This window comes from Malania oleifera, chromosome 3 (assembly GCF_029873635.1).
Source record: "Malania oleifera isolate guangnan ecotype guangnan chromosome 3, ASM2987363v1, whole genome shotgun sequence".
NCBI lineage: Eukaryota > Viridiplantae > Streptophyta > Magnoliopsida > Santalales > Ximeniaceae > Malania > Malania oleifera.
In genome coordinates, this window is record NC_080419.1 from 1,945,474 (window position 1) to 1,972,202 (window position 26,729).

Here is a 26,729-nt window from a genome sequence, read left to right on the forward strand (position 1 = left end):
CATCTGCAAACATCATACACCATGGAACTTCCTTTTGAATACTCTTAGTCAATTGGTCCATCACTAAAGCAAAAAGATAAGGACTCAAAGCAGATCCTTGATGTACACCTATGGTAATTGGAAATTCTCTAGTTTCTCCATCTATAGTCTTTACACTAGTCATTACTCCATCGTACATATCCTTAATGACATCGGTATACCTACAACATACACCTTTTTTTCTGAAACCCACCATAAAACTTCCCTAGGTATCCTATCATATGCTTTCTCAAGGTCAATAAATATCATATGCAAGTCCCTCTTCTTTTCCCTAAACTTTTCCATTAATCTTCTTAAAAGATAAATAGCTTCTGTGGTAGATCTCCCAGGCATAAAACCAAATTGATTTTCTGAGATCTTCGTTTCTAACCTTAATCTTTGTTCAACTACTCTTTCCCATGGTTTCATCGTATGACTCATAAGTTTAATTCCACGATAGTTATTACAATTTTGAATATCTCCTTTATTTTTGTATATAGGTATTAAAGTGCTTTTCCTCCATTCATCTGGCATTTTCTTAGTTTTTACAATTGTATTAAATAAATTAGTTAACCATATAATTCCGTTAGCACCCAAGCATTTCCAAACTTCAATTGGGATGTTATCTGGTCCCATAGCTTTCCCATTTTTCATCTTTTTTAGTGCAAACTTAACTTCGTTAACTCTAATTTTTCGAATAAATCTTATATTTTTAGTCTTTTCCTCATTTGACAATTCTAAATTTAAGCCTTCTATTTGGTTTTCATTAAACAACTTACTAAAGTAACTTCTCCATCTTTCTTTAATATCTTCGTCCTTAACCAAGACAATATCATCCTCACTTTTTATACATTTTACATTTCCTAAGTCCTTGTTCTTCCTTTCTCTAGCTTTAGCAAGTTTAAATATATCTCTTTCCCCTTCTTTTGTACCTAATCTATCATACAAACTATTAAATGATCTATATTTAGCTTCACTAACGGCCCTTTTTGCATCTTTTCTTGCCTCCTTATATTTTTCAAAGTTATCGTTGTTTCTACATTTTTGCCACGTTTTATACCAAATTCTTTTTGTCTTTATGATTTTTTGTACATCTTTATCCCACCACCAACTTTCTTTGCTATTTGAGAATCTTTCCCTTGATTCGCCTAAAATCTCTTTTGCTATTTTTTTAATAGAGTTAGCTAATCTATTCCAAAGAGTATTTGAATCTATCCCATCTTCTAAGGTCCAATCCCCATCTTTGATCATTTTATCTTTAAATTTTATTATATTTTCTCCTTTTAGGTTCCACCATCTAGTTCTCCTACACTGGTTTATTTTATCCTTTTTCTTCCATTTTTTAATGCATATATCTGACACTAAGACTCTATGTTGTGTGGTTAAACTTTCACCTGGAATAACTTTACAATCCTTGCATGATACACGATCTACCCTCCTAGTTAAAAAAAAATCTATTTGACTTCTATTTTGTCCACTTTTAAAGGTTATTAAGTGTTCTTCTCTCTTCTTAAAGCAAGTATTCATTATACTAAAATCATATGACATAGCAAAGTCTAAGATCATCTCCCCAGACTCATTTTTATCTCCATATCCATATCCTCTATGTATCCTTTCATAATTTTTATTATCTCTTCCAACGTGTCCATTCAGATCTCCTCCTATAAATATTTTCTCAGTCCCTGGTATGCCTTGTATAATACTATCCATATCTTCCCAAAATTGTCTCTTAAGATTTTCTACTAAGCCAACTTGAGGAGCATAAGCACTAATGATATTTATTATCTCTTGTCCTAATACCATTTTGATTTTTATAATTCTATCCCTTACTCTAATTACATCCACAACGCTATCTTTTAAGTTTTTGTCTATAATAATGCCTACTCCATTCTTATGTTTTTCTTTTCTAGTGTACCAAAGTTTAAAACTTGATTTATCGATTTCTCTAGCTCTCTCCCCCACCCACTTAGTTTCTTGAAGGCAAATTATATTAATTCTTCTTCTAATCATTGTATCCACAATTTCCATGCTTTTACCCGTAAGTGTCCCTATATTCCAAGTTGCTAATCTAATCCTAGTTTCCTGAACTAATGTCTTTACCTACCCACGTCCAGAATGATGCAGGAACTCTCGCATATTTGACACCGTACCCGGGCGCTGACACGGCGCGTCGCTTCGGGGCAACGACCTAGCCCACCCTCGCCCACTTTTCGCTACACCTGGGTGGTTCAAGTGCAACGCGTCGCTTGTAGGGGACGCCCCAGCAAATATTCGGTAAGGATTCATATCATAGTGATCTGACAAATTTTACGCTGGCTGTCAGCTACCTAACGCAACCCTCCTCCTTAACCCGGGCTTGGGACCGGCTGTGTGTGAAAAAATTAGGACATTTAAGTGCATCACAGGCGCAGTTCCATGCTTGAATACTGATTTCCATTATTTTTTTCAATTCGAAATCGAAATTTCGATACTTTTGGAGCTTCGAAATTTGAGTCCAAATTAAAATTTAAGACCTTGCATGTATCGCGTCAGACACCCGTATCTGTGTCCATAGTACGTAGTTTTTGCCAATTTTGCATTATGTTCACACTTGCAAATTTATCTTCCCTTGTTAAAGCAGGCCTGTATTGTTTTATTTGCAGTTGTTTGATGCATTAGACAGCATATGCTGTTGCAACAATACAAAAGCCTTGAGTTCCATTGGCTCTGCCAATTTGCCAATTCTATTATCATCTGTTAAGGTTTAAGTGTTGTCTCTTCCTTTTCTTAGTTATTCCAGGTCTAGCCATCTGGCTGTCTCCTTCATAAGTTCTTTGATGCCAACGAAATCACTTCATTGCTAGAGTGTTAGCTATTACATTTTAAGTGCCAAAATCATCTTAGCCACCCTTCCTTGATCATGCTATCTTTTGATGCTGCTATTTTTAAGTTTTAACTTGCTGTAGACACTCCTTTTATTCATCTAACATTCACATTTCAGCTACATTGTTTGGATGTCTTTTCTTAGTTGCTCAATCAATCAAGTACCCAAACAATAGATACTAGAGCAACATAAAAAAAGGGCACTTGTTAGGTTATTTATTACTCCAGAAGATGAACTTGCTGAGCGTGGATGGACAACCAAAGAGGGAAGAGGTCTGCAGAGAATGCAGTTGTGGAAGTGGACCAGAAAAATACTGGCAGAAAATCAGGCAACAGCAGAAAATGATTTATACAGCCAACCGCACCTAGTGGGACTTAAAGCTTGCTGGTAGCAGTGGTGTTTTTTGTCAAAAAATATTTGTTTCTACAAGATTTTATATTATGCTGCACAGGAGTAATTGGAGGGCTTTGCAAATTATGTGTTCTCATTGGTTTTAGGTGAATTGTGCATATTCAGGAAGGGAACTATGGTTTCTTCTTTTGATGTAGTTATAATTGAGTGAATCACGATGCGATAATATTAAGTGACAATTTTTGATGAATGGTTTAATGTCGAAAAGAATTTAAGATACTTTGGGTAATAGCTATATGTGATGAACTTTTTTTAATTATTATTTATAAAATGAAGAAAAAATTATGTGCAATATCGTACCTCGTGTCTATGTTCAATGGAGATATGGGGGTTCATTTTTTTATTATATTATGTTAGTCGTCATCAATGATGGGGATGTCAAAGAAGATGGTGATGATTAGTTTTGACCTGGGTGAATGCAATAGGGGAATGTTTTTGGGGTGTCCTTGATGGGTGTCTACCAAATAAAAAAGATTTTTCTTTTAAAAATTTATTTTCTTCTTGTTATAACTACTTGTTATAAAGCTAGAGATGGAGGAGAGAATAGAAGAGGAGAAGAGAAGAGACAACAATGATTTAGTACAAGGTTCGATTCTAGACGGAAAAGAAATCCTAATATGCATTCCTAATTGACACATGGAACACTCAAAAATAGAATAGACTTGAACCTAGGAAGAACTTCTTGTAGTTTTTCTTTGAAGGGATGGATGACCCAAATGAGCATGCCATTGATCAAGAGAAACACCATGAATAGAAATTGAGAAAGCTGTAAGACTAGAATAGGATTCACCATGACCACCATCGAAAAACCATCCTTCTCAAGCCCACCATTAATTCTCTTCTTCGTTCGGAAATCTTGATCAAGTGATCAATGCAATGAGAAGGAAAGGAGGTCACTGAACAATTATGAGATTTTGTTAATTAACTAACTGCTTATTTAATTGACTAACTAATAGCAGGCTCAAGGGAAATTTAGGCTTATATAATACAAATGAAAGAGGAATAGAAGGAATTTAAAGAATATCGCTGGAACTAGAAACCGGTGTAACCAAACCATCAGCAACAGTAACCTTTGTGTGTAGAGTTGTGGGTTCTAGAACTCAAAACAAATTTGAACTACCTATCATATGGGAGGAGGCACCAGAATCTATTACGCAAGGTGAGGAGGATGAAGAGGCAAGAAGCTCGGTTGTACCTGAATGGGTCACAATAGCACTAGATATAGAAGACCGAGTTTGGAGTTTTTGAACCATGCAAAAATAGTTTGTTAAACACGTCTTGGGACACGATGGATGATGTACTCTACTCCTCAGTGGAGTGGCTAGGTGTGTTTGAAGATAGTGGAATAACCCTTCGCAAGTAACTAAGTGGCCCGAGCTAGTTTCCAAGGAGATCCCAACAGTGATCAAAGGTATGATTGTCCTTGCCATGTTTGCAAATGCAGGAATTGCCATGATGAACACCTTGTTGTAATGCACAACAGTTGCCATGACCACAATCCAAACCTTGTCCTCGTCCTGCAAAACTTCCCCTAGTATGGTTAGAGGTAGTATCCGTGGCTGACTTATGGTGAGAAGGAGCTTAAAAAGTCAGGCAGCACACACTAGCAGAAACAGCACTTTAGGACTTCAAAAAACCAGAACTTACAACACTTCAAACTCCCCAAAATCCAGAACTTCAATAGGCAGCTATGAATATCCTACAGGGGAATTCCTTAACCACCAAGAATAGGACAGACCACAACAAAATACTGCAGTTATTTAATAAACAACCTGGCAGCAGCTCCAGTCATTATGGCTGGCAGCAACTGGAAATGAGTGCAGAAAAGAACAGGAAATAAATATTTGAACATGAATTGATAGAAGATTGCAAGTAATCATTCATGATCATGCATGATCAAAACAGCATCACCAGCTAACTGCAAACAGAGTGACAGAGGAACAGCAGCAGCAGCATACTAGAAACAGACGTCACCAAATCACAATGAAAACACGCAGGTTCCTGCCAAGGATGCTACACAACCTAACCCAGAGGGAGGGTGTGCTCATGGTCTTAAATTTCCATGAAATTGTTGAAATTTCCAGTTTCAGTCACCCTTGAAATCGAAATGGCAGTCAATTTCCCTCTTGCATAATTTCCGTCTAAAACTCAACAAATCATCTAAAATTTATCGAAATCTCGATATTTTAGCGAAACTTGTTGAAATTTTAACTATACAACGACATTTCCTCAGAATTCAAATAAGAGATTTAGGAGTGAGTGAAATTTCTCTCTTAATTTATTTTATTTATTTTTATCGGAAAAAATATTATTACAAGTGCTTTTGAAATTATATGAAAAAATAAACTTACAACAACATTTTATTTAACCATTCATGGCTAAATTATCATTATTGTATATATAAAAAAGGGCAGCCTGGTGCACAAAGGTCTAATAAATAGTATTTAAATGTTTTATGAATTTGATTTGTATTAATTGAATATGTTTAATGTACATTATTTTACAAATATGTTTGTAACACGTACTGTTTTACAACTTTTCCACCTCATACACAACATAGATGTATTTAACTTGCAATATATTAGTCCTAAAACTTACATTATTATGTCTGTTAACCATGTCGAAAGTTTCACAAAGAATTCCATGCTTTACTACTAATTTACGTTATTTTTTAAAAATTGAAATCGAAATTGACATCAAAATCGAAATTTTTGTTGAAATTTCCGTACTTTTGGAGCTTCAAAATTTGAGTTGAAATCAAAATTTAAGACCGTGGGTGTCCTTAAGCAACTCCCAAACCAACAAGAAGATCACATTTTGGGACTGATTAGGGGAGGATAAGGAGGAAAACGAAAAACAGATATTAAAACCAGTTCAGATAAATTAGATTTGAAGGCGATCTATGCTGTGATGCCATGTTGTAAAGTTAGAAATGGAGGAGAGAAGAGAAGCAGAGAAGAAGCGAAAAAGAGAAAAAAAACTGGAAGGCAGTTTCATGGAGTCTACGTACAGCTCCACACCTACCTTATATATTATTAATAGTGAGTCTTAAGGAAAAAAATACCCCCATTAACACAGCCTAATTACTAAAGTAACATATTCTCTTCTTAAATTACTTTATTGTCATTTCTGTTTGATCTAGTACTAACATTTTGCTATGCCCCGCCTTTATTTTTCTTTCTAGGAAAGAAAATTTTGTGGCTCCTCTCCTATGTAAGGATTTACCTTCTTAAGAGATGATCACTTCCATATGTGTATTGACTGTAGGAGTAGTTTGCTGGCCTTGTAGTGCAGATACTCTATGATGACTTGTCCTTCTTCATTAGTTTGCATTTTGAAGCAAGGGCTGTGTTGTATCTTGCTTCTGCTACTGGGTTTTAGTTAGCATATACAACTGCAAACTGTAGTTGGACTTACTTTATGTTGTAAATGCACTGGATTGTTTTATTTCCGATTTGGCATCCATTCATTTAAATTTTGATTCTTTCAGCTGAAGGTTCTTCCCTACGTGTATATTTTTTAGTGCTAAATATGTTGCCTTACTGTATTGTTCCATAGGCGCACATTGTTTGCTTAGAAAGTGACCTCACTGTTAAGATGAAGCTTCACTCTTTGAGAATCATAGATGAGCTTCAAGGTTCTCCATCTGGAAATCTGCATTATTTGGCCTGTTCTGTGCTGAAGGATGACAACTTATATAGGTCCCCCAACAACTTAGATGCTCATGGAAAGGACCTATCTACAACACTGCAAGACGAGGATGATATTTTTAAGGATGCCTTGCCAGATTTCATGTCTCTGCCTGATCCATGCATTAACATGGATGCAGTTCAGTTTACAAGGATGGGGGATTGTATGGATACTGCTGGAGTTGATTCTCCTGAAGCTTTGATTCATGAAAATGATCTGGGAAAACCAAAAGGCATTTCCAGTGAGATATATTATGAGGCACAGGGCTTGGATAACTCTGACTTTGTATCAGTTTCATTCTCAACGAGGAATCCTGGTTCACCTGATTACGCTGGTATAGATACAGAGGTACATGTGTGCATTATGGGGCCTTATTTATTTGCTTGTTTATTTTTTTTGTCTGTTGGTTTGTGCAAAGAAATTAATAAATTTATGTTGTGCGTGGTTAAAAATACTGATCTATATCCCAGTATACTATTTGGCTAAGTTTTGCAGATCAAAATTTTCAGGTGAGCATTCGCATGTCAAAGCTGGAATTTTTCTGCAACAGACCCACTGTTGTAGCTTTAATTGATTTTGGTTTGGACATTAGCTCTGTGAACGCTGGGGTAAGTAGTACAAATCTGACTAAAACAGAAGAAGCTGGGCAGGAATTTGTTAAAGGGTTACTTGGTTTTGGTAAAGGCCGTGTAGTGTTTCTTTTGAACATGAACGTCGACAGCGTCAGTGTTTTCCTTAATAAGGAGGATGGTTCTCAGCTTGCGATGTTTGTGCAGGAAAGCTTCCTGTTGGATCTAAAGGTATGGGGAATCATGTTATTTTCATCTTTTATCCAAAAAAACAAATAAAATCTTGTTATTTTCTCATAGCTTGCATTTTTCTTTCCTGTTCCGCCTTTTCCCTTTTCAAGTGCATTAAATTCCTGATAGATATAATTTGGTGCCCACATATACTGTATATGAGCCACCAATTTTCTTTCATGTTTTAGCACTGTTAAGTAAGTAGGGACAGTTTTTGTCATTTTTCAGTTTTTATAGTAGAAATATATAGTTGTGGAAGAGATTCTCTCTCTCTCTCTCCAATTGCTTGCATAAGTAACACAACCATCAACTCTAGCATCCCACTAATCCTGTTGCGGCCCATACTATGAATTACCTTGTCCAAAATATGGATTCCAAAGGAAACTGCCATTACCATTTCCCCACCAAGGAATGTTTTAAGTTGACCAATTGGAAATTCCTTTGTTCATGGCCTTAGACCATTGGAAACAATTCCTACTGCTTAATATGCACTGTAATTTGTTATGGTAGTGATGAAGAAATAATAAGCTTCGTCTCCATAACTATTCCAAACAATGACTAGAAAACCACAACCACAACCACAACCACAACCACAGTTTACTAGACATCAAACACTACTGAACTTTAGTAGTACTGCAGAAAACAGCCAGGGATATGCATTAAAACTGTCAACCGCACATCAATAAAAAGAATAAACCAAGACTGCAGATGGTTTCTATCAGCATATCAAAACGCTATGGGATAGAAGAACAGTTCAAAAATTAACATGAAATAGCAGACAGAGCACTTCACACAGAAAAACAAGGCACTTTTTACCATGAAGCAGCAGGAAAATCTTGCAGGCTGCTACTAACCTTTTGCCTAAATGTAACAGTACACAAGGCCTCATGACTCCAAACTAAATCCTGATGTCACAAGATTTATGGCATATTTTTGGGCTTGGAACCCTAGAAACAGCACCACACCCACACATTGTGCAGGAGGAAGCAACCCAAACTGGAGCAGAGACCATACTCATTTGATCTCTAGTGCTGAACTGGTTGCTGGCAACGGCAACTGGTAAGCGTTTGCCTCAGAAAACCTTTTCCATCAATTTGATGATAATTATGGCAGCAACCACCACCATCGCCATGACTTAACTCCTGCTGGGTGGGGTTGGCAACATGAATCATCTCCTGCAATTCAACTGCTATTCAATGTCTAGGGCATTATCCTTAGAAAGTTTGAGAGCTGCCAAATCCTCACTATGGTGGTCCAGCTTATTTTAGGTCTACTTATCCCCTTCCTACAGCCACTACAATAATTCACTCGCACTCACCTGTCAGGTGTTGTGTTTTGTCAAAATTGCAAGTGCTCAAATGATGATGATTATAGAACCCAAAAAAAATAGAAAAAAGTTTTAAAAGTAGAGGGGAAAAGGAGAGAGAAACCAAAGTAGGATGGGTTTGGTCTGATCTCTGATGCTATGTTAAGGTACTAACTATTCCCTAAATCCTGTGTGTTTGTGTGTGTGTGTGTGTGTGTGTGGACATATTCTCTGTGTTAATGTGATTCAGAAAATGTTGCTTCAGTTTTCAAAAAAATTATTGAAAACTTTAAATAACCAAAATGAAGAAATAATTTTCAAACATAACTCAACAGCTTTATTTCATGTCAAACTTGAATTCCAAATGAAACTTCAGAAAATTTTGAAAACAGCCGACATTTGTGAAACATGCCAGAACAGGGAGTGCTGCAGTTTCATGAGAGTAACAAAGCTTTGTGTTTCAGACAAATCTAGTCAAAATGAAGTGGCATTGATAACTTGGTATGGTGCCTAAATATTTTCTTCTCTTACAGGCAAAACATATTTATCCTTGCAGGATTAATTTTTGCTTTTGCAACCTTTATTACATATATGATCTGTCGTCTTATTTAATCTTTTGTTTTTTCAAGGTTCACCCAAGTTCTCTTTCCATTGAAGGCACATTAGGAAATCTTAGGTTGCGTGATATGTCACATGGAGTTGATCATTGTTGGGGTTGGCTATGTGATATACGTAATCCAGGCGTTGAATCACTCATCAAGGTGCATTATATATTTACAAATGCAGTATGCATGGAGCACCAAATATATTGTTGATTTCTTATATATTTACGTACTTTTTTTTCAATATATTGCATAGTATTTAAATTAGTCCTTGTGCTTTCTTCCATCCTACCTCCCTCTTCCCAGTTCACATTCAATTCTTATGGTGCTGAGGATGATGACTTTGAAGGATACGATTATAGCTTGAGTGGTCGGCTCTCTGCAGTCCGCATTGTTTTCCTCTATAGGTTTGTTCAGGAGGTAATGACTTTTCTTGTGTTTCTTTGAGATTACTACTAGCATAGTCATATTTTCTGCTTACATATTTAGGCTGGGCCCAACTGTTCTTATCTTGAATATTCATGTTCAACATAACTAATGCATATTGATTGTCACTTCAGCTAATATATATATATTTTTTAATAAATCCTTTACACAGATAATGGCATACTTCATGGAACTTGCCACCCCGCATTCTGAAGAAGCAATTAGACTTGTTGATAAAGTTGGGGACTTTGAGTGGTGGATTCAGAAATACGAGATTGATGGGGCCTCTGCTTTAAAGCTTGACCTGTCACTGGACACTCCAATAATCATTGTTCCAAGGAATTCAATGAACAAAGAGTTTGTAGCTTGGCAAACCAGTTTATTTAATTGAATATCAAATTGTTTGACTTAGAATTTATTGTCACAATATAACTTATTTACCTAGTAACATTGCATTTATATTTTTTGACAAGTTTTCAGAGGCATCTTCGGAAAATTTATTTTTTCTAAATCTGCGCCTTCTTTTCTAACTGCTATATGTTTTTAAATTTCTGATTTCAAGTAGAGTTGTCATTTTTGGTTTTTTCTGCCCACTACTTTCACATGTATGCATCAGGGAACTGAATCGCAGCATTATCATGACCATCTACTTAATGATTTGATCCCTTCCAATTGTTTAGAGGCCCCAGTATGTTGAATCTCAGCAACTAAGTTGTTAACCGATTTTTTATATTAGCCTAATATGTTTATCCCTTTCCCCCAAGACATAACTCAAGGTCATCTGTCTCTTTCTACAGTAATCTCAGGTATCTAACTTTCAGAGTTCTACCACCTGAGCTCCGGTCTCTGACCCTGATTCTCTTAATATTCACCCACCCTTGCTTGTTCAATTTCAATATCTCCATTTCCGTGCTTTTGGGGGACGGAAAAACTTTCGTGCTAAGACTACTTTTTTGTTAAATTCTTGTGTTGAGTGCTTAAACCTTTCTAGAATCAGTTCTTTATTTGTGATTTCTGTGTACAATATATCTAATGCGTGTTGGATGATTGATGGAGGGGTGCTTTTGAAAATTTTATGCTCTCATATCCTAACTGTATATTTGAAATTTAAGCTTTTATTTTACTTTTAGAAATGTGGATATTGTAGGATGGTTGGCTATTATCGGGTTGTTTTGACATTTTAGCCTCTGTTGATACCACTTACGAATAAGTATTTGCATCACTTAACAATTGTATTAAATAAGTTTTGGTTGGTTTATTATAGGTACTTATAATCATAAATACTTACCAAAAAGCTCTTAAATTGGAAGTTTTGTTGAGTAGTTGGGAGATGCTTATGTTCTCCTACAAAAGATGGAAGTATGTAACAATATATATATATTATTGGCTCAAAACCTTGTAGCTTATGCATTTAGGTAAATGAGTGATTTTATGGTACTAATATCTTATTATTGTTGATGGTTATTTTGGTCATTTAGCACTATTAGTGTGTGCTGGTGTTATGTTAGTAAGTGTGAATTAGTAAGGCTATGATGGTCATTGGAATGTACTTGACATCTATTATAAATATAGGGGGATACCTATTGTGGTAATTAGATCTTCCATTTTACCTAATTTTTTGACGTGGAATCAGAGCAAGATCCAGTCTGAACCCTACCGCCAAACCAAACCCTAAACCAAATCATCCTATAAAGTCTGCCTTTATAGAAGGATTAGTCATACCTTTAGAGATTGGAAACAAGCCTAGAGGTCGTCAGAAACTTCTTCAACAGTTGGGGTTGTGATACTTTGTTACATTTTTCCATGTCTTTTGAATGATGACTTGCCTGTTGGAAATGAAAGATCATTTTTAGTTGTTTAGTATCTTTTGTGCCTTTTGTTCTCAAATAAGGACTCAGTTTGATATAATATACTTTGTTGTGATAATTCTAAGGAGTACTTGAGTACCCAATGCACTATCTGTATGACTAACTTGTGTATAATCCATTAGTGATCTTGTGCCCGCTCTCCACATCAAAATGGTGTTGCAAGTGGAAAAGCAAATATATTCTCGAAGTCACTCGTTTTCTATTTTATCTAATGAATGTCTAATTTTTTGGAATGATGTTGTGCTCACTGCTTGCTCTCTCATCAATAAAATACAATCCCTTCTTTGGTGGCAGAATCCCATATTCAGTTGTCTTCCCTAAGACTCCTTTGTTCTCAATTCCTCCTTGTATATTCTACTATATGTCCTCTGTCCATCAGTTACGTCAAGGAATGGACAAGTTGGATCCTCATGCTATCAAATGTAATTTTTTGGGTAATTCTTGTACTCAAAAGGGATATTGATGTTATAGCCCTACTTTACATTGATTATTTGTGTGCTGATGTCACCATTTTTGCTTCTACACCATACTATTCCCTTGAAATAATGCTTACCCAAACTCTTGGTGAAATACAATGTAATCAATTTATTTTGCTTTTGAATATCTATGGCTCAACCATAAGCAATCTTGCTCAAAAAGAGATCGAAAATGATCCTTTGTGTCAGCCATCACTCATGTTTGTTTAGGCTTTCCACTTCTTTGTCCTATTACCTTCCCTTTACTTTCCTTCATTTGTTTCCTTTTCTTGTTCCCTGTGCAATCATTCTAGATCTTCTTTTATGTTTGATTCAGTCTCCATTGATTAGCTTGTGCTTTAATATGTGCTACTTGGATAATTTTGAGTTTCAACTCACTTTATCCGCTCTTTGTAAACCAGGGCAGTAATTTGTAATATCACTAGTTGTGTATCATATATCTTTTCATTGTGTTGTCCTCTGTTTTCTTTTTTTTTCTGGTATTGTTTAATTAAAATGTTAAAAGAATATAAGGTCCTTACTCTTCTCCCTATTTTACTTGGAGAACCTCTTTATATATTTTTTATTTTGCAGTTTCATTCAGCTTGATCTCGGTCAACTAAGGGTGATGAATGAATTCCATTGGCATGGATGTCCTGAGAAGGATCCTTCAGCTGTTCATCTTGATGTTCTTCATGCTGAGGTAAACCATTTTAACAGTTTCAGGAATCAAGGTTTAATTTTGTTGATGGTTGTTTACTCTTACATAAAAATTTTCAGATCTTGGGTATCAACATGGCTGTTGGGGTTGATGGTTGCGTTGGTAAACCGCTGATACGTGAAGGCCGAGGGTTTGATGTTTATGTGCGGCGTAGTTTGAGGGATGTTTTCAGAAAAGTCCCAACATTTTCTTTTGAAGTGAAGGTAATGGCTGTGTTTTAGAATTCTAGAATTCCATTTTGTTGTAATGGATCTTTAATGTCCTGTAACTTTTGTGGTTGGGCACCACTTATCGTTTTTAGTCTATTTATCCATTGGATAATAATCATATAAGGGTTTTCGATTTCTACATTTTCTTGGCTTGAATTAGAAATTATTCGATATGGGTTGTTTGTGTCAAAAACACTGCAGAAACATGTTCAATGACTGGATGATGATGTTTTTCATTAAGCTGGGATACTAGGTACATACATTTGTAGCTTGGGATGATATGAGATTTTTTCTGCTATTTTTTTGTGTTTCTTATTGTTTTTATCTTAATTAAATACGAACTGTTAGCAACCACTTCACCTAAAAGCTTAAGCTGTTAGATTGTGGGCCAACAATGTATATCAAGCCTTAACACTCCCCTATATGTGCAGCCTGATAGCAATATTGGGGATTACACCAATATTGGGGATTTTTAACAAACTTACATTAAATGCGGGCAACAAGACTAGAACCCAAGACCACTTGGTAACCTGGCTCTGATACCATGTTCACTATACCGAAAAGATGCAATATAGACTTTAGGATACCAGATGACGTACAAACTATAGGATTACCCTTCTGAGCAAAAGATGCAATGTGATGAGAAGCTTGTCGGTATGCTTGATGCTGTAGGAATCTTGAATACTCTTCCTCAGAGATAGTTAAGTACGTTGTTTACCTGAACAAGTGTCTGATGAGGGAAACACATTTTCAGGATACAACCACAAAAAATTGCCGTATCAGCCAATGCATTGTTATAGTTTACGGAGACAACCACCAAAACTCGTATCTATCAACATGGCATGAAAATTTGACACAAGGGAAATCATTTCTGCTTCTCTTTTCATTCTGGATGAGAGGTTATTGAATGACCCGTAACCTCTCATAGTAGTTAATTTTTTCCAGAAAAGAAAAGAAATGATAAAAAGGACGTGAAAATAGAATTGAAATAAAATAATTGTTTTTTAGGGTGCATCTTCAATCATTGACTGCATTGCGAACTATGTGATCACACAAAAATTAGAAATAGTTTTCAGTTGCATCCTGCTCGTCATGGAATCAGATTGTGGCCATAATGCAGCTTACAATTAAATTATATCTATCTAGTTATAAAATAATTAAAGAACTGCTTGTTCAGATTCAGTTTTGTTCATTTTAGTTTCTTTTTTGCAGGAGCATGATAGACTAATTTATATATGTTATATTTTGTTGTACCAAATTCTTTTTTTTATTATTCCAGAAAAGATTGATAATGGAATAAAATATCATTCTTGTTTATGCTTTTACTTTATGTTGATCTATGAGACCTTATTCATAATGTTTATTTTAATTTATTTTTGAACTATTTTATGCAATATAACTTAACAGTAGAATAAATTATTATTATTATTTTTTTTTATGTATAATTTAAAAACTTCAGTTCCAAGGGAGATGATAAGTTGTGCATTCATATTAAATGTTATAATTTTTTAAATGGTCTATTTATTTATTTTTTTAGGTGGGTTTGCTGCACGGTCTAATGTCTGATAAAGAATATCATGTTATTTTGGATTGTGCATACATGAATTTAAATGAAGAGCCAAAGCTTCCACCAAGTTTTCGTGGCAGTACATCTGATTCAAAAGACACAATGCGGCTGCTGGTCGATAAGGTCAATATGAATAGTCAAAATTTCCTGTCACGTACTGTTACTATAATGGCCGTTGAAGTCAACTATGCTCTGCTGGAGTTGTGTAATGGCATTCATGAGGAATCACCTTTGGCACATCTTGCTGTGAGTTCCTTTTCTTCCTTCAGATTTATGTAAATATTAAATTTTTCTGCACTGATTAAATAATGTTTTTCTACTGTGTTTCTGTACTCTCTGTGTGTGTGAGTGTTAAGAGTGTCTTTTCCATAATGATACTAAACCAATTTTGTTTGTCATCCCCCCCCCCCCCCCCACTCACCCACGCTCTTTAATCCATTCTTCTCCATTAGTCTCTAACATTGCACAATATGAGCTTCATGACCTTGTATTCTTGTTTCTGCAGCTAGAGGGTCTATGGGTATATTACCGCATGACTTCATTATCTGAAGCTGATCTCTATGTAACCATTCCTAAATTTTCTATTATGGATATCCGCCCTGCTTCAAAGCCAGAAATGCGTCTGATGCTTGGATCATCTGCTGATGCTTCCAAACAAGGTTTTACTGGAAATATTCCCTTCCCTTTAAATGGAGGCCAGCATAGGCGAACAAACTCCGACTCTGCCATTGGCATGGATGTTCCAAATTCAACTATGCTATTGATGGATTACAGATTGCGAATGTCATCCCAATCATTTGTGGTTCGAGTTCAACAGCCTCGTGTTCTTGTTGTGCCAGATTTCCTTCTTGCTGTTGGTGAATTTTTTGTGCCAGCTTTGGGTACTATAACTGGCAGGGAGGAATCGATGGATCCTAAGAATGATCCTATAATTAGAAACAAGAGCATAGTTCTCTCCGAACCTGTTTACAAACAGAGGGAAGATGTGGTGCACCTATCGCCACACAGACAGCTAGTGGCAGATGGTTTGGGAGTTGATGAATATACCTATGATGGTTGTGGAAAGACTATCTATTTAAGTGAAGAAACAGATTTGAGGGGAATCCATTCACCAAGATCTCGACCTATTATCATCATTGGACGTGGTAAGAGACTGCGGTTTGCAAATGTAAAAATTGAGGTACTTCCCATCTAGTTGTGGATATTGATATTAGCTTTACTATTTTTTTATTCTATTAAGGCACCAAAACTTTTGTTACTATGGAGCCCATCTGATGGATAGGGATGATGAAAATTGGTGCAAGAAATAAGAGAAGGAACTTCATTTGCAATTTGAATTGGAAAAACGTATAAATTTTATTTTTCACATTGCTATCTTGATACGTATGTGATTTAGAAACTATATGTTCCTGTCCAATTTATTTTAGTAATGGTACCATAAATATTGAAGGTGTTATCTGTGTGTGTGTGGGCCTGAATAAGCTTTAATGTACACTTAAAAAAATACAATGTTCATGTTGTAAGTTTTTTATGGGTATTAGACTTTTAATTTTCTGACTCTTATGCTTCATTTGTGTTAGACAACCACTTTACCTAAAAGCTTAAGCTGTTAGGTTGTGGACCGAGGATGTATATCAAGCTCTTAACATTCCTGGGGACTAGCAGCCCAATAGAACGTGGGGAGATAAACACATGATAATAACACCCATTACAGGGAATGCAATAATTTTCTTTAAAAAAATAGACTAGAACCTAGGACCTCTTGGTAACTAGCTCTGATACCATGTTAGATAACCACTTTACCTAAAAGTTTAAGCTGTTAGGTTGTGGGCCAACAATGTATATCAAGCTTTAACACTCTGCAAGGGGTGAGGGTAATGGTTTATGATTGCTTCAATTGTTTACTTTGTGGTATGCTCATGCAGTGTGTACTCTTATACATGTGTACTCACCACTACTCTACGTTGTATCTTCTAATCTCTATAACAGTCTTGTTAATCAAACTATCTAAACCCTCATTACTTCTAAAAACTACCTCATTCCTGAGTTTCCATACAAAATATACAGTGGTTCCCCATATTGTGTTGACCTTTTGTCTCACATTGCCACACATCCCTTCAATCCAGTTTAGAACATCCTCCCAATCACAGCTCCTGGTATTTGAGGTGATGCCCTCTAAAGGATTTTCCAAAGTAGTCCTCCCGACTGAACTTTGGAAGAATAGATGATCTCTAGTCTCCTTGTGGTTCTTGCATAAAACACAGTTTACATCAATTATGTTGCCCCAAGAAAGGATTTTGTCCTTGGTCAGAAGCCTATTCAAAGCTGCCAACCAGAAGATTAAAGAATGTCTCAGTTGAGCTTGCTTAAACCAGACTACTTTGCTCTAGCTCACTCTTTGCCCCCTCCGTCTTATGGCTTTCCAAGTTGATCCGAAACTGAACTCATCATTCAAACCCCCTTCCCATCTTAGTTTATCTGAAGTACTACTGAGAGGGTGAAAGCTTACTTTCTGAATCAAGTCTGCGGAGCAGGCCCAGGATCTCCTTGGCCAGTTCCATGAGGACCCAGAGATAAAGTGCTGTAAGGTAGCGTATCTCTGGATACCCATGTCATACTATAGCTGGCCGCCGTAGTGATCAATTAAAGGGCTGCAAGGGTGCTAGTTATAAAAAAGGATCTGAATGGAGCTGCCATTTGCCACCTTCCATTTGATTTTCTTATAAATGTCTTTCCTGCAGTTCAAGATTTCTTTCTAGTAGCAAGAGTCATATGGCCTGATCTGCTACTCCTAAAAACTTTTTCGCTTGATTTTATATGCGTGTCAGGCGAATAAAAAAAGAACAGGAAATAAAATCTGCGGATGATGAATAACAGACCTGTGATGAAAAATCTCAATCCTTTTTCGAGTCCCTGTAGACATGGAGAAGTAGAATTCAAATCTCTCAGCTGTTTAATTTATATATGCCATATCACCCATAAGAAAGCTTTAGAGTTACAAATAAACCAGCAAAGCTTCATAACCGCATATGTCTTCCAATCTGAAAGATATTTCAGACCAAGACCTCCTTCTATAAGAGACTTACAAACATTGTCCCAATTGACTTTATATGCCTTGGGAGTTCCAATCATTGCCCTTCCACAAGAAACATTTAAACTTCCTTGCAACCTCCTTGAGGATAGAACAAGGAATATTAACCATTCCAGCCTAGAAAGAAAAGATACTATGTAGTACCTATTTCAGCAGTTGAAGCCTACCTGCATAGGTGAGAAGTTTGTAGGCCCAATGATTAATCCTGCCCCCAATCTTTTCAATTAGAGCATGACAATAAGCCTTACTCTGTCTTTTTGTGCTGAGAGGGAGGGAAGCCAAGGTAACAAATTGGTAACACTCCCTTTTTAACACCCAACAAAGTAGTCATTTTCTCCACCTCTGCATGATCAACCCATGAAAAGAAAACCACAGATTTAGCTTCATTACAACGAAGCCCAGACATCCTGTAAAAAATACCCAAAAGCCTCTTAACACATCTGGCAGAAATAGGGTCCCCTTTGGTAAGGATCAAAAGATCATCAGAGAACACAGATTTACTAGCTAAATCTTCTCACAGTTAGCATGGAAGGAGAGGAAATGATTAGCAACAGCATTCCTCAACATTCTACTGAAAACCTCCATGACCATAACAAACAGGTAAGGGGATAAAGGGTCGCCTTGTCTTAACACTTTCTCCCCTTTAAAGAAACCCCTTGCAGTCCCATTGATGAGAACCGAGTACCGAGGGCATCCAGGAATTCCAGAACCCGCAAGACAAACCTCCAGCTAACAGAGTCATAAGCTTTCATAAGATCTACCTTAAGGGCCATTTTAGGCGTCTCAAATTTCAGATGATATTTACTCAACAACCCTTATGCCAGGAGAAACCTGTCATTGATGCTCCTCCCTTTAATGAAAGCATATTGATTCAAACCCACAAAATCGGCAATGCGAGTTTGCAATCTATTTGCCATCAGCTTGGTAATACTTTTGTAGATAAGATTACAACAAGAAATGGGTCTGAAATCCTTCATGTCTGCAGGATTCTTAACCTTAGGAACCATAGTAATGAAAGTAGTGTTGATGTGCTTCAAAATCTTCCTTTCCTTGAAAAATGACAACGCTGCTTCAACAACATCCTCCCCAACTATTGGCCAGCACAACTTAAGGAATTTTGCATTAAACCCATCAGGCCCCGGGGCCTTTTGATCTGCAAAAGAAAACATAACTTTATTCATCTCATTACCTATTATCTCCTTACTCAGCTTCTGCTTATGCTCCTCCTGCCAGGTGAAACCAAAGATTTGTTTCAAATAAGCAGTATTGCAGTATGAAACATTATCATGAACCCTTTTCAGTAAGTTCTCATAGTAATGCACGATAACTGTAGTTATATATTCATCCTCCTTTACTGAATCACCTCTCTCATTTCGAATATTCTTGTTCTGGCTTTTCAAATACTTCCCTTTAACAAAGGCATGGCAGAAGCTATTGTTCCTGTCACCCAATCTTATCCAGTCAATACTGGACTTCTGTCTGATCAAATCTTCCTCCTAATTATACAACTCCAAAAACAGTCTCTTTTGGTTAGCCGACTCAGGGCTGATTAGGCTCTTTACCACTCTTTCTTCAGCAGAAATCAAATCTTTCCTAGCCACTTCAACTCTCTTGCTGAGGAGGCTGAAATGGCATAGATGGAATTTCTTTAGATCCTGTTTTAGGCCTTTCAATTTCTGAACTAACCTGAACTTTGGGGACCCATTCACTATTGCATTCCAGCTATTCTCCACAATTTTCAAGAAATCTATGTAAGAAGTCCAGCAATTCAAAAATCTGAATGGGGGATTAAAAGCCTTCACTTTTGGGTCTAGCCGAACCAGGGAGGCACAATGATCCAAGACACCTTGAGAAAGAAATTCCACATGAAGGCCTGGGAACATATCAGAGACTCTTGTAGAGACGAGAACTCTATCTAGCTTTCCTCTTCTTATCCCTACCTCTCTTTTGTTGGACCACGTGAAGCCATCTCCTATAGCTGGGGCATCATCCAACTCAAATTCATGGAGAAAAGCCTGGAAATCCAGCATTCCCCTAATACCAATGTTACTAAGACTGTTACTTCTCTCTGAAGGATCTTTAACAGTATTGAAGTCTCCCAACATAAGCCAAGGGTTGCAAATTCTAGCTTTAAGAGCACCCATTGCACTCCACAATTTTCTCCTTTCCATAGTCTGTAGCATCATAGATAAAAGACAGCCAAAGATGGCCAAAATCTGACATTACATGGATGGATTGCATCTGATTATGCTACGTAACTTCTACCAATTTAATCTCTGTAGGATCCAGCCCTACCAAAATACTAGCAGCAGAGTCACTATTCCTAAAATAATGCACAAAAATCCAATTCTTATTCAGCATTTTAGAAACTGCAGCATACCTCTTCGCCTTTACCTTGGTTCGAAGCAGCCCGAAAATCTTTAGCTTATGATCTTTCATGAATCTTCTTACCTCTGTTAGCTTGACCGGGTCATTCAACCCTCTAGTGTTCTAACATCCAATATTCATTTAGAAGAAGGAGCTTTTTTGTTTTCAGGTAATACCTGCTTCTTTGGGAGACCCCTCTTGTTACCTATATTTCCAGCTTGTTTCTTGTCTCTCCTTGCTTTTCCAGCACTATCTGAATTATTGCAAGAAGGAGAAACAGAGCTGAATAGGCCATTCTCAGCAGATTGGATTCTGTTACCCTTATCAATTTTTGTTCCAGCATTTGCAGGGCCATTGCTGTCATCTGTAAATTGCCTTCCAGCCCCTTTGTCCGACCCAATGCTATGAGTAGTAGCCTCTTCAGCCAGTGGAACTGCAGGACTGTCATCCTCAGTGTCATCCAGCAAGCTAAAAATGTTGACAGACTCGATCCCTTTCTCAGTGACCTAGGACTTAGTCTTCTGTTTGACAGTGGAAGACTTTCCTAGTTTCCTTTTCCCAGCTCCTCAGTAGCCTGGCCTGAACCAAGATGTTGCTCACTGAAAGCTTGTTTTGTTTTAGGCTTCCAGACCTTTTGGAGCAACACAATCATTCATCAAATGCCCCAATTTATTGCACCCTGCGCAAATAGAAGGTTTCCACACGTATTCGACGTCCATGGTGTGCAGGGAGCTAGAGGGCATTGTGATGGAAATGCACTCTAGAAGATTTCTCTCAATATCCACTTCCACACATACCGTGGAACCGTGTAAGTTTCTCATCAATTTGGTTCTCTCGTCCATACATAGCGGAGCCCTAATGGCACTAGCAATGTAGCTCAACCCCTCATTAGCCTAGTATACAGAAGGAATTCCATAAATACTCACCCAAATAGGAATGCTCGAGAGCTGCAAATCCTTATTCTCACAATCGTGGTTCCATTCAGATAGAAACATTGGGTTGTTGCCAAAGAACCATGGCCAATTCTCAAGCACCCACTTCATCTCTTCTCTCTTGCTAAATCTGAAGATGTAAGATCTTGACGGCAAGGAGAAGATCTCAATACCTTTGGAACCTTCTCTAGATTTTCTCAATTACGGACTTCACATATGAGAATGGTGGAGCTTTCCCAAGAAACTACCCTATAAGTGAAACACTCCATTTCTTTTTACCAATTTCAAAGATTTTAGGAGGTGGAGCAACGAGTGCCTTACCTTCATGGACTTCGGGCTTGAAGAACTCCAAATCAAGGCTTCTTCCCGACAAAGTAGAGAAGAGGCTACTCCATTTCGCAGTCTCCCCTGCTTCCTGTCCTCTAGAACCCTGTTGCTGATCGAACAATCTCCTCTCATCGATCCTAGCTTGTTGGCTCGAGGAGCTGGACCCAAGATTGCCTTCCCCCTCCATCCGCAAAACACCGGCGAAGCAGAACCAAGCTCAATCGGATGCTCAATAGAGAAGGGAGACTGTGGAATGACGACTAGCAGTGTGAACGACGGCCACGGTTGGTGAATGACGGCCACCTACCACGGTAGGTGAGCCCCCGCCACCTACCATGATGGGTGAGCCACCACCACCTACCTTGAGTTCTTGCCACAAGCCAGAGGCTATAAATTGAGACCCCCCACTGAAGCTAAACAACACACATCTCAACTGCAAGTTGTGTCCTCTTCTGTTTTTCCTTATTTCATTCTCTGTGTACATGTTAAATAGGGACCTGAGTATGTAAAGAATACACAATTGAATATACAATTGATTCATTCTCATTCTCTACAGAGACCACTACAACGATTAAGCGGGAGATCTTGCAGACCATTGACGGAGAGCCCGATCGGCGCACGATAGCCCTGCCTGCGTAACCTGCGCCGAGAGCATAGAAGATCCCCAATTCTTTTTATTATACTATTTGTACATATCTTATTATGTTTTGTCTCTCTTCATATTCCTTGTAAATGATTAATTTTTTTAAGATAAATGACTATTGGGCTCTCTCGCTCCATGGTATCCTCTATTTTTATTGACCATGAAACTGTTGGATGGCCATAATGGAGAAGTATCTCCAGCGATTAGTACAAATCGAATGTAAATCCTTCGATTTGAGAGTAGAGAGATCGAGGGTAGGAGATTTTGTGGTTTTGATTAAGAGATACGAAAAAAGAAATTGATGGGCAGGGGCTCCTAGTTTGGTGGTACAATGGATTTTCCAAAATGTGACTTCGGTGTGGTCTCAGTTGAGTAGATTTGTTGAAGGAAAGAGATTTGGACGCTTTGATTGTGCAGTGGCAATTAGGCCGACCTAGCTTGGCAGTTTTCTCGAGTTAGGAGTCTGGAAATCTTCGATTTTTGTTCCTGAAGGTTGAAAGGAGGTAGCTCGAGAAAATTTGTGGTGGACTTCCTTCCCACTTCTCAAAGTAATGGCCGTCTCAATGGAATCCCTTGAGACATTATGCACTGGCTGTTGTTGCTGCCGGTATACCCGAGGATTAGGCTAAGGCTGCGCTAGAAATTTCCCTTTTTCTAAGGTACTCAATTGTGTACTGATCTTATTAATGGCGCCTCGCAATTCATTGTTAGTTGTGGCTTGAATTTGCATGAACTGCTGAAGAGTATCCTCAAGAGACCTTTTCGGTGGAACGAGTGCAACATTAGATGGAAACCCTGGAGGTGAGTAGTGCTGAGAAATCGGATGTGGCTGATACGGGTGCTGAGATTGTGGTGCAAAAGACTGGGGAGGCTGCTGAAACTATGAAGAAGATTGACCAGCCTGATCATTCCTCTATGAAAAATTTGAGTGATTCCTCCATCCCGGATTGTAAGTGTTTGAGAAGGGCTGATTGGGAGCTCTGTTTACCCAATTTGCTGACTGAATCTAATCAGACCTACTCTCCTGTACTACCGTCATGATCGACAATCCTGGGCCTTATGGCTAGAGTCGGTGCATAGAGAGCACACCTCAACTGATTTCGCCGCTTTCACCTTCTCTAACTCCATAACCTCTACCCTCCTAGCTAATGCAGTAATACGAGCCTGGATATCAGTTTCCTCCTTTACCTCATATATCTACCTCCACCACCAATTGCACTAAGAGGTTGCACTGCCATTGGTGCCTGATTAAATCGTGTATTCCACTGTTGTGCACTTTCAGCTAAGTAATCAAAGAATGCTAGTGCCTCATCTGGTTCCTTGCTGAAGAGCTCCCCATTACACATAGTCTGAACAAACTGCTTTCAATCAGGAGTGAGGGCAGTGTAGAAATAATTTACCAGCCTCCAAGACTCAAACCCATGATGCGGATAGATATTTATCAGCTCTTTGAACCTTTCCCAACAAGCCTGGAAAGTCTCATCGCCTCTCTCCATAAACTGACTGATTTGCTCCTGTAGGAACTAGGTTCTCTGAAAAGGAAAAAAATTATTTAAGAACTCACGTTGCATGTCAGTCCAATCAGAAATAGAGTTAAGTCTTAGGGAATTAAACCAGATTTTCGCTTTATCCTTCAAGGAAAAAGAAATAAACGAAGCTTGATGTATTCATTAGTTCCTGCTCTAGTAATGAAGGTAGTACATGCCAACTCAAAATCGGTTAGATGCCGATAAGGACTCTCAGAATCCATCTCGTGGAACTGAGGTATTACTGACAACATACCATGCTTAATGGTGAAATTCGGTGCATTATTTGGCAAAGCAATACAGGATGGTGTAATGGTGCGTGTAGGTTGCAAAAAGTCTTTCAAAGTGCGTGGTGTAGGTGGATGTTCAGCCATGGTTTCCTCAAAATTCTCTTCAAAAAGATCACTCAAATCAATTTCAGTGTCCTCACTTACAACAGAAACAGAAAACCTACTACCTGTATTAGATGACAGTTTGTATAGCCTATGTGAAATGTCTCTAACCCAAGGCATCAAACATCAACCCAAACAGCAGACAGTCACCAACATAGCAACAGTCAAGCATGATCAAAAATTTTTTGCTTTTTTTTTTTTGTTTTTGAAAATATTATTTTTTTTTTTGGTGTTTTTAAATTATGAGAGAAATCAAAATAAATAGGAAAAGCACTAGATTGAAACTAATTCTGGCACTCCTCGGCAAAGGCGCCAAAAACTTGACTCACTTGAAAAATGAACAGCTCGGAAGCTATCTCAAGTATAGGAGTTACGTCGTATAATAATTAGCCCAAATAGGCCAGATCGTCTCCACGGGGAATGCAGATTAGTTCTAAACTAGTGCGAAATAGGAGAAGAAAATAAGAAAATAAATTTTACTGAACATGGTTCAGATTCGAAATTTTGAAATTTTTGAAAGTTTGTTATGAAATTGAAATGACGCAAAACCTAAACTAAAGATTTAACATGCATAAAACCAACCAAACAACTCACTAACTAAACAAAGATAAACTAAAATTAAACCTCAATAATGACTTAAGATTAAACACCCAACTTAACATAATGATAACTTGACCCCAAAAAATAAGCAAACAAGACTCATTCAAAAACAAACTAAACTCAATATGATAATAACTTAAATAAAGAAATAAAGCAAACAAGATCTTAAACAAAAATAAACTAAGCTATATGACAAACTTAAACAAAATGATGAAATAACAACCTAACAATACTCAAACAAAAATGCTCAATTCAATAGCTAACCCAAACTAAATATTAAAATAAGTGTGGCAATGGTAATAAAGTAAAACGCAGCGAGACAAACTCAACACATAATCTAACTTAAACTAAATTTGCTGACATTAAATAAAAAGGGAAACGAACTGACTTTAATAATAAGAACAACTCAAGTAAATTTTCATTCAAACAAAGATTTCAAATAAAGAAACAAACTAAACTTAATACTAAATATTAACTCGACCAAACACTTAAAATTCAAAACAAAAGAGAGAATTAAAGCAATTAATATAAATCATTCAACTGAAATTTAAACTCAATAGTGGCATTAAATAAAAAGACAACTAGATTTAATAGTGCTCCAACATGTATTAAAATAAAATAACTCAAATAGAGAGAGAGAGAGAGAGAGAGAATGAGCTATTCGGTCTCCACACAGCAGCAAAGCTGCTGCGTTTTTTTCCTCTTGCGGCACACTACCCAGACCCTCAACAGCAGTCCCCCAAAAGTCCTTTTTAAAACCCTAGCTAAACCCTTTTTTTCTAGCCTTTCTTTTCCCCTAGGCTGCCAGCACATGAAGCTCCCTCGCATGCCCACTGCCAGCCTACTTTTCTCCTCAATTCTTCCTTTTCTTCCCCCCAGTTGCCAATGCCTATAAGCCAGCAACACACACACATGGGTTGCCCATTTATTTAGCCTTGCATGGCTGGGTCACATCAAAGACCCGGCCCACTCCTTTTTTTTGTTTTTCATTTGCTTCTCACACACTTCACTGCTGGCCCAGCGCACAAGCACGATTTCGACCATACTGAAGCCCGTATCTCTCAAAGCTCAAAACATGAAAGTTGTAAAGCTCTTTCTCAGCTTTCCCTAGAATTTTGAATCGTCTTGATCGGAGCTCGGACGAGAAAGTTACGCCCAGATTACGGAGTAATGCCGAAACAGTCCATAAAACAGCGTATGGTAACTTTACGTCCGATTTCGACCTTGATGCAGTTAGTATTTCTCAAAATGCAAAACATGAAAATTGTAGAGCGTTTTCTTATCTTTTTACAGCATCTTGAATCATCAGAATCAGAGGTTGGATAAGAGAGTTACGCACAGATTACGAAGTACCATCAGTTTTTAGCTTCCAATAATCGCCCTGCGATAAAAAATATCAAAAATTCATAATTTACTTAATAAAACCCAAATGTTATAAACATGACACAATGTTAATTTATTGAGATTAATTAGGCATTTAATTAAAAATATAATTTGTAATGTATGAATTAAAACACCTAATTATGCAATTTAAGTGCATAATCAATGACTTAGTGAAATCCTATATACTTTTGTGTCCTAATATGCTCATGCAATTTTGCTCAACTTTTGCTCAGAAATCATGCTTGAAACAAAACCGCAAGAGTTACAAAATGTTCCTACCTCACACAATCCCCATTACATATAATTCTACATTAGCTTCCTTGGATGTGCTTGAGTACTTCCGAGTGAGTGTCATTTTGATCTTTCCTACTTGATGTCTGCTCGGTCCGATCTTTGCCTTTGATCTAGTACTTCATGTATTTGCCACTTGTACCTGTACTTAACATGATCTGCAAAGGTGGAAAATACTTGGAACAACAAATACATTAATATCATCAAAACACATTAAACATGATTATGTAGCCACCAAGGC

General features: G+C 37.4%; 1 protein-coding gene across 4 annotated transcripts in view; it reads left to right on the forward strand.

Annotated features, from left to right (window-relative positions):
- LOC131151699 (uncharacterized) overlaps positions 1–26,729 on the forward strand; it is a 157,681-nt gene that overhangs the window by 84,886 nt on the left and 46,066 nt on the right. For all 4 annotated transcript variants that reach the window (XR_009135746.1, XR_009135747.1, XR_009135748.1 and 1 more), the window contains 9 exons: positions 6,851–7,330; positions 7,492–7,782; positions 9,718–9,849; positions 9,997–10,110; positions 10,289–10,473; positions 13,034–13,142; positions 13,220–13,363; positions 14,907–15,182; positions 15,442–16,116. Coding sequence is in view for 1 of the 4 variants with exons in the window: in XM_058103061.1 (XP_057959044.1) it covers positions 6,851–7,330; positions 7,492–7,782; positions 9,718–9,849; positions 9,997–10,110; positions 10,289–10,473; positions 13,034–13,142; positions 13,220–13,363; positions 14,907–15,182; positions 15,442–16,116 (2,406 nt within the window). In the remaining 3 variants the exon portion in view is untranslated. The remainder of the gene's footprint in view (positions 1–6,850; positions 7,331–7,491; positions 7,783–9,717; positions 9,850–9,996; positions 10,111–10,288; positions 10,474–13,033; positions 13,143–13,219; positions 13,364–14,906; positions 15,183–15,441; positions 16,117–26,729) is intronic.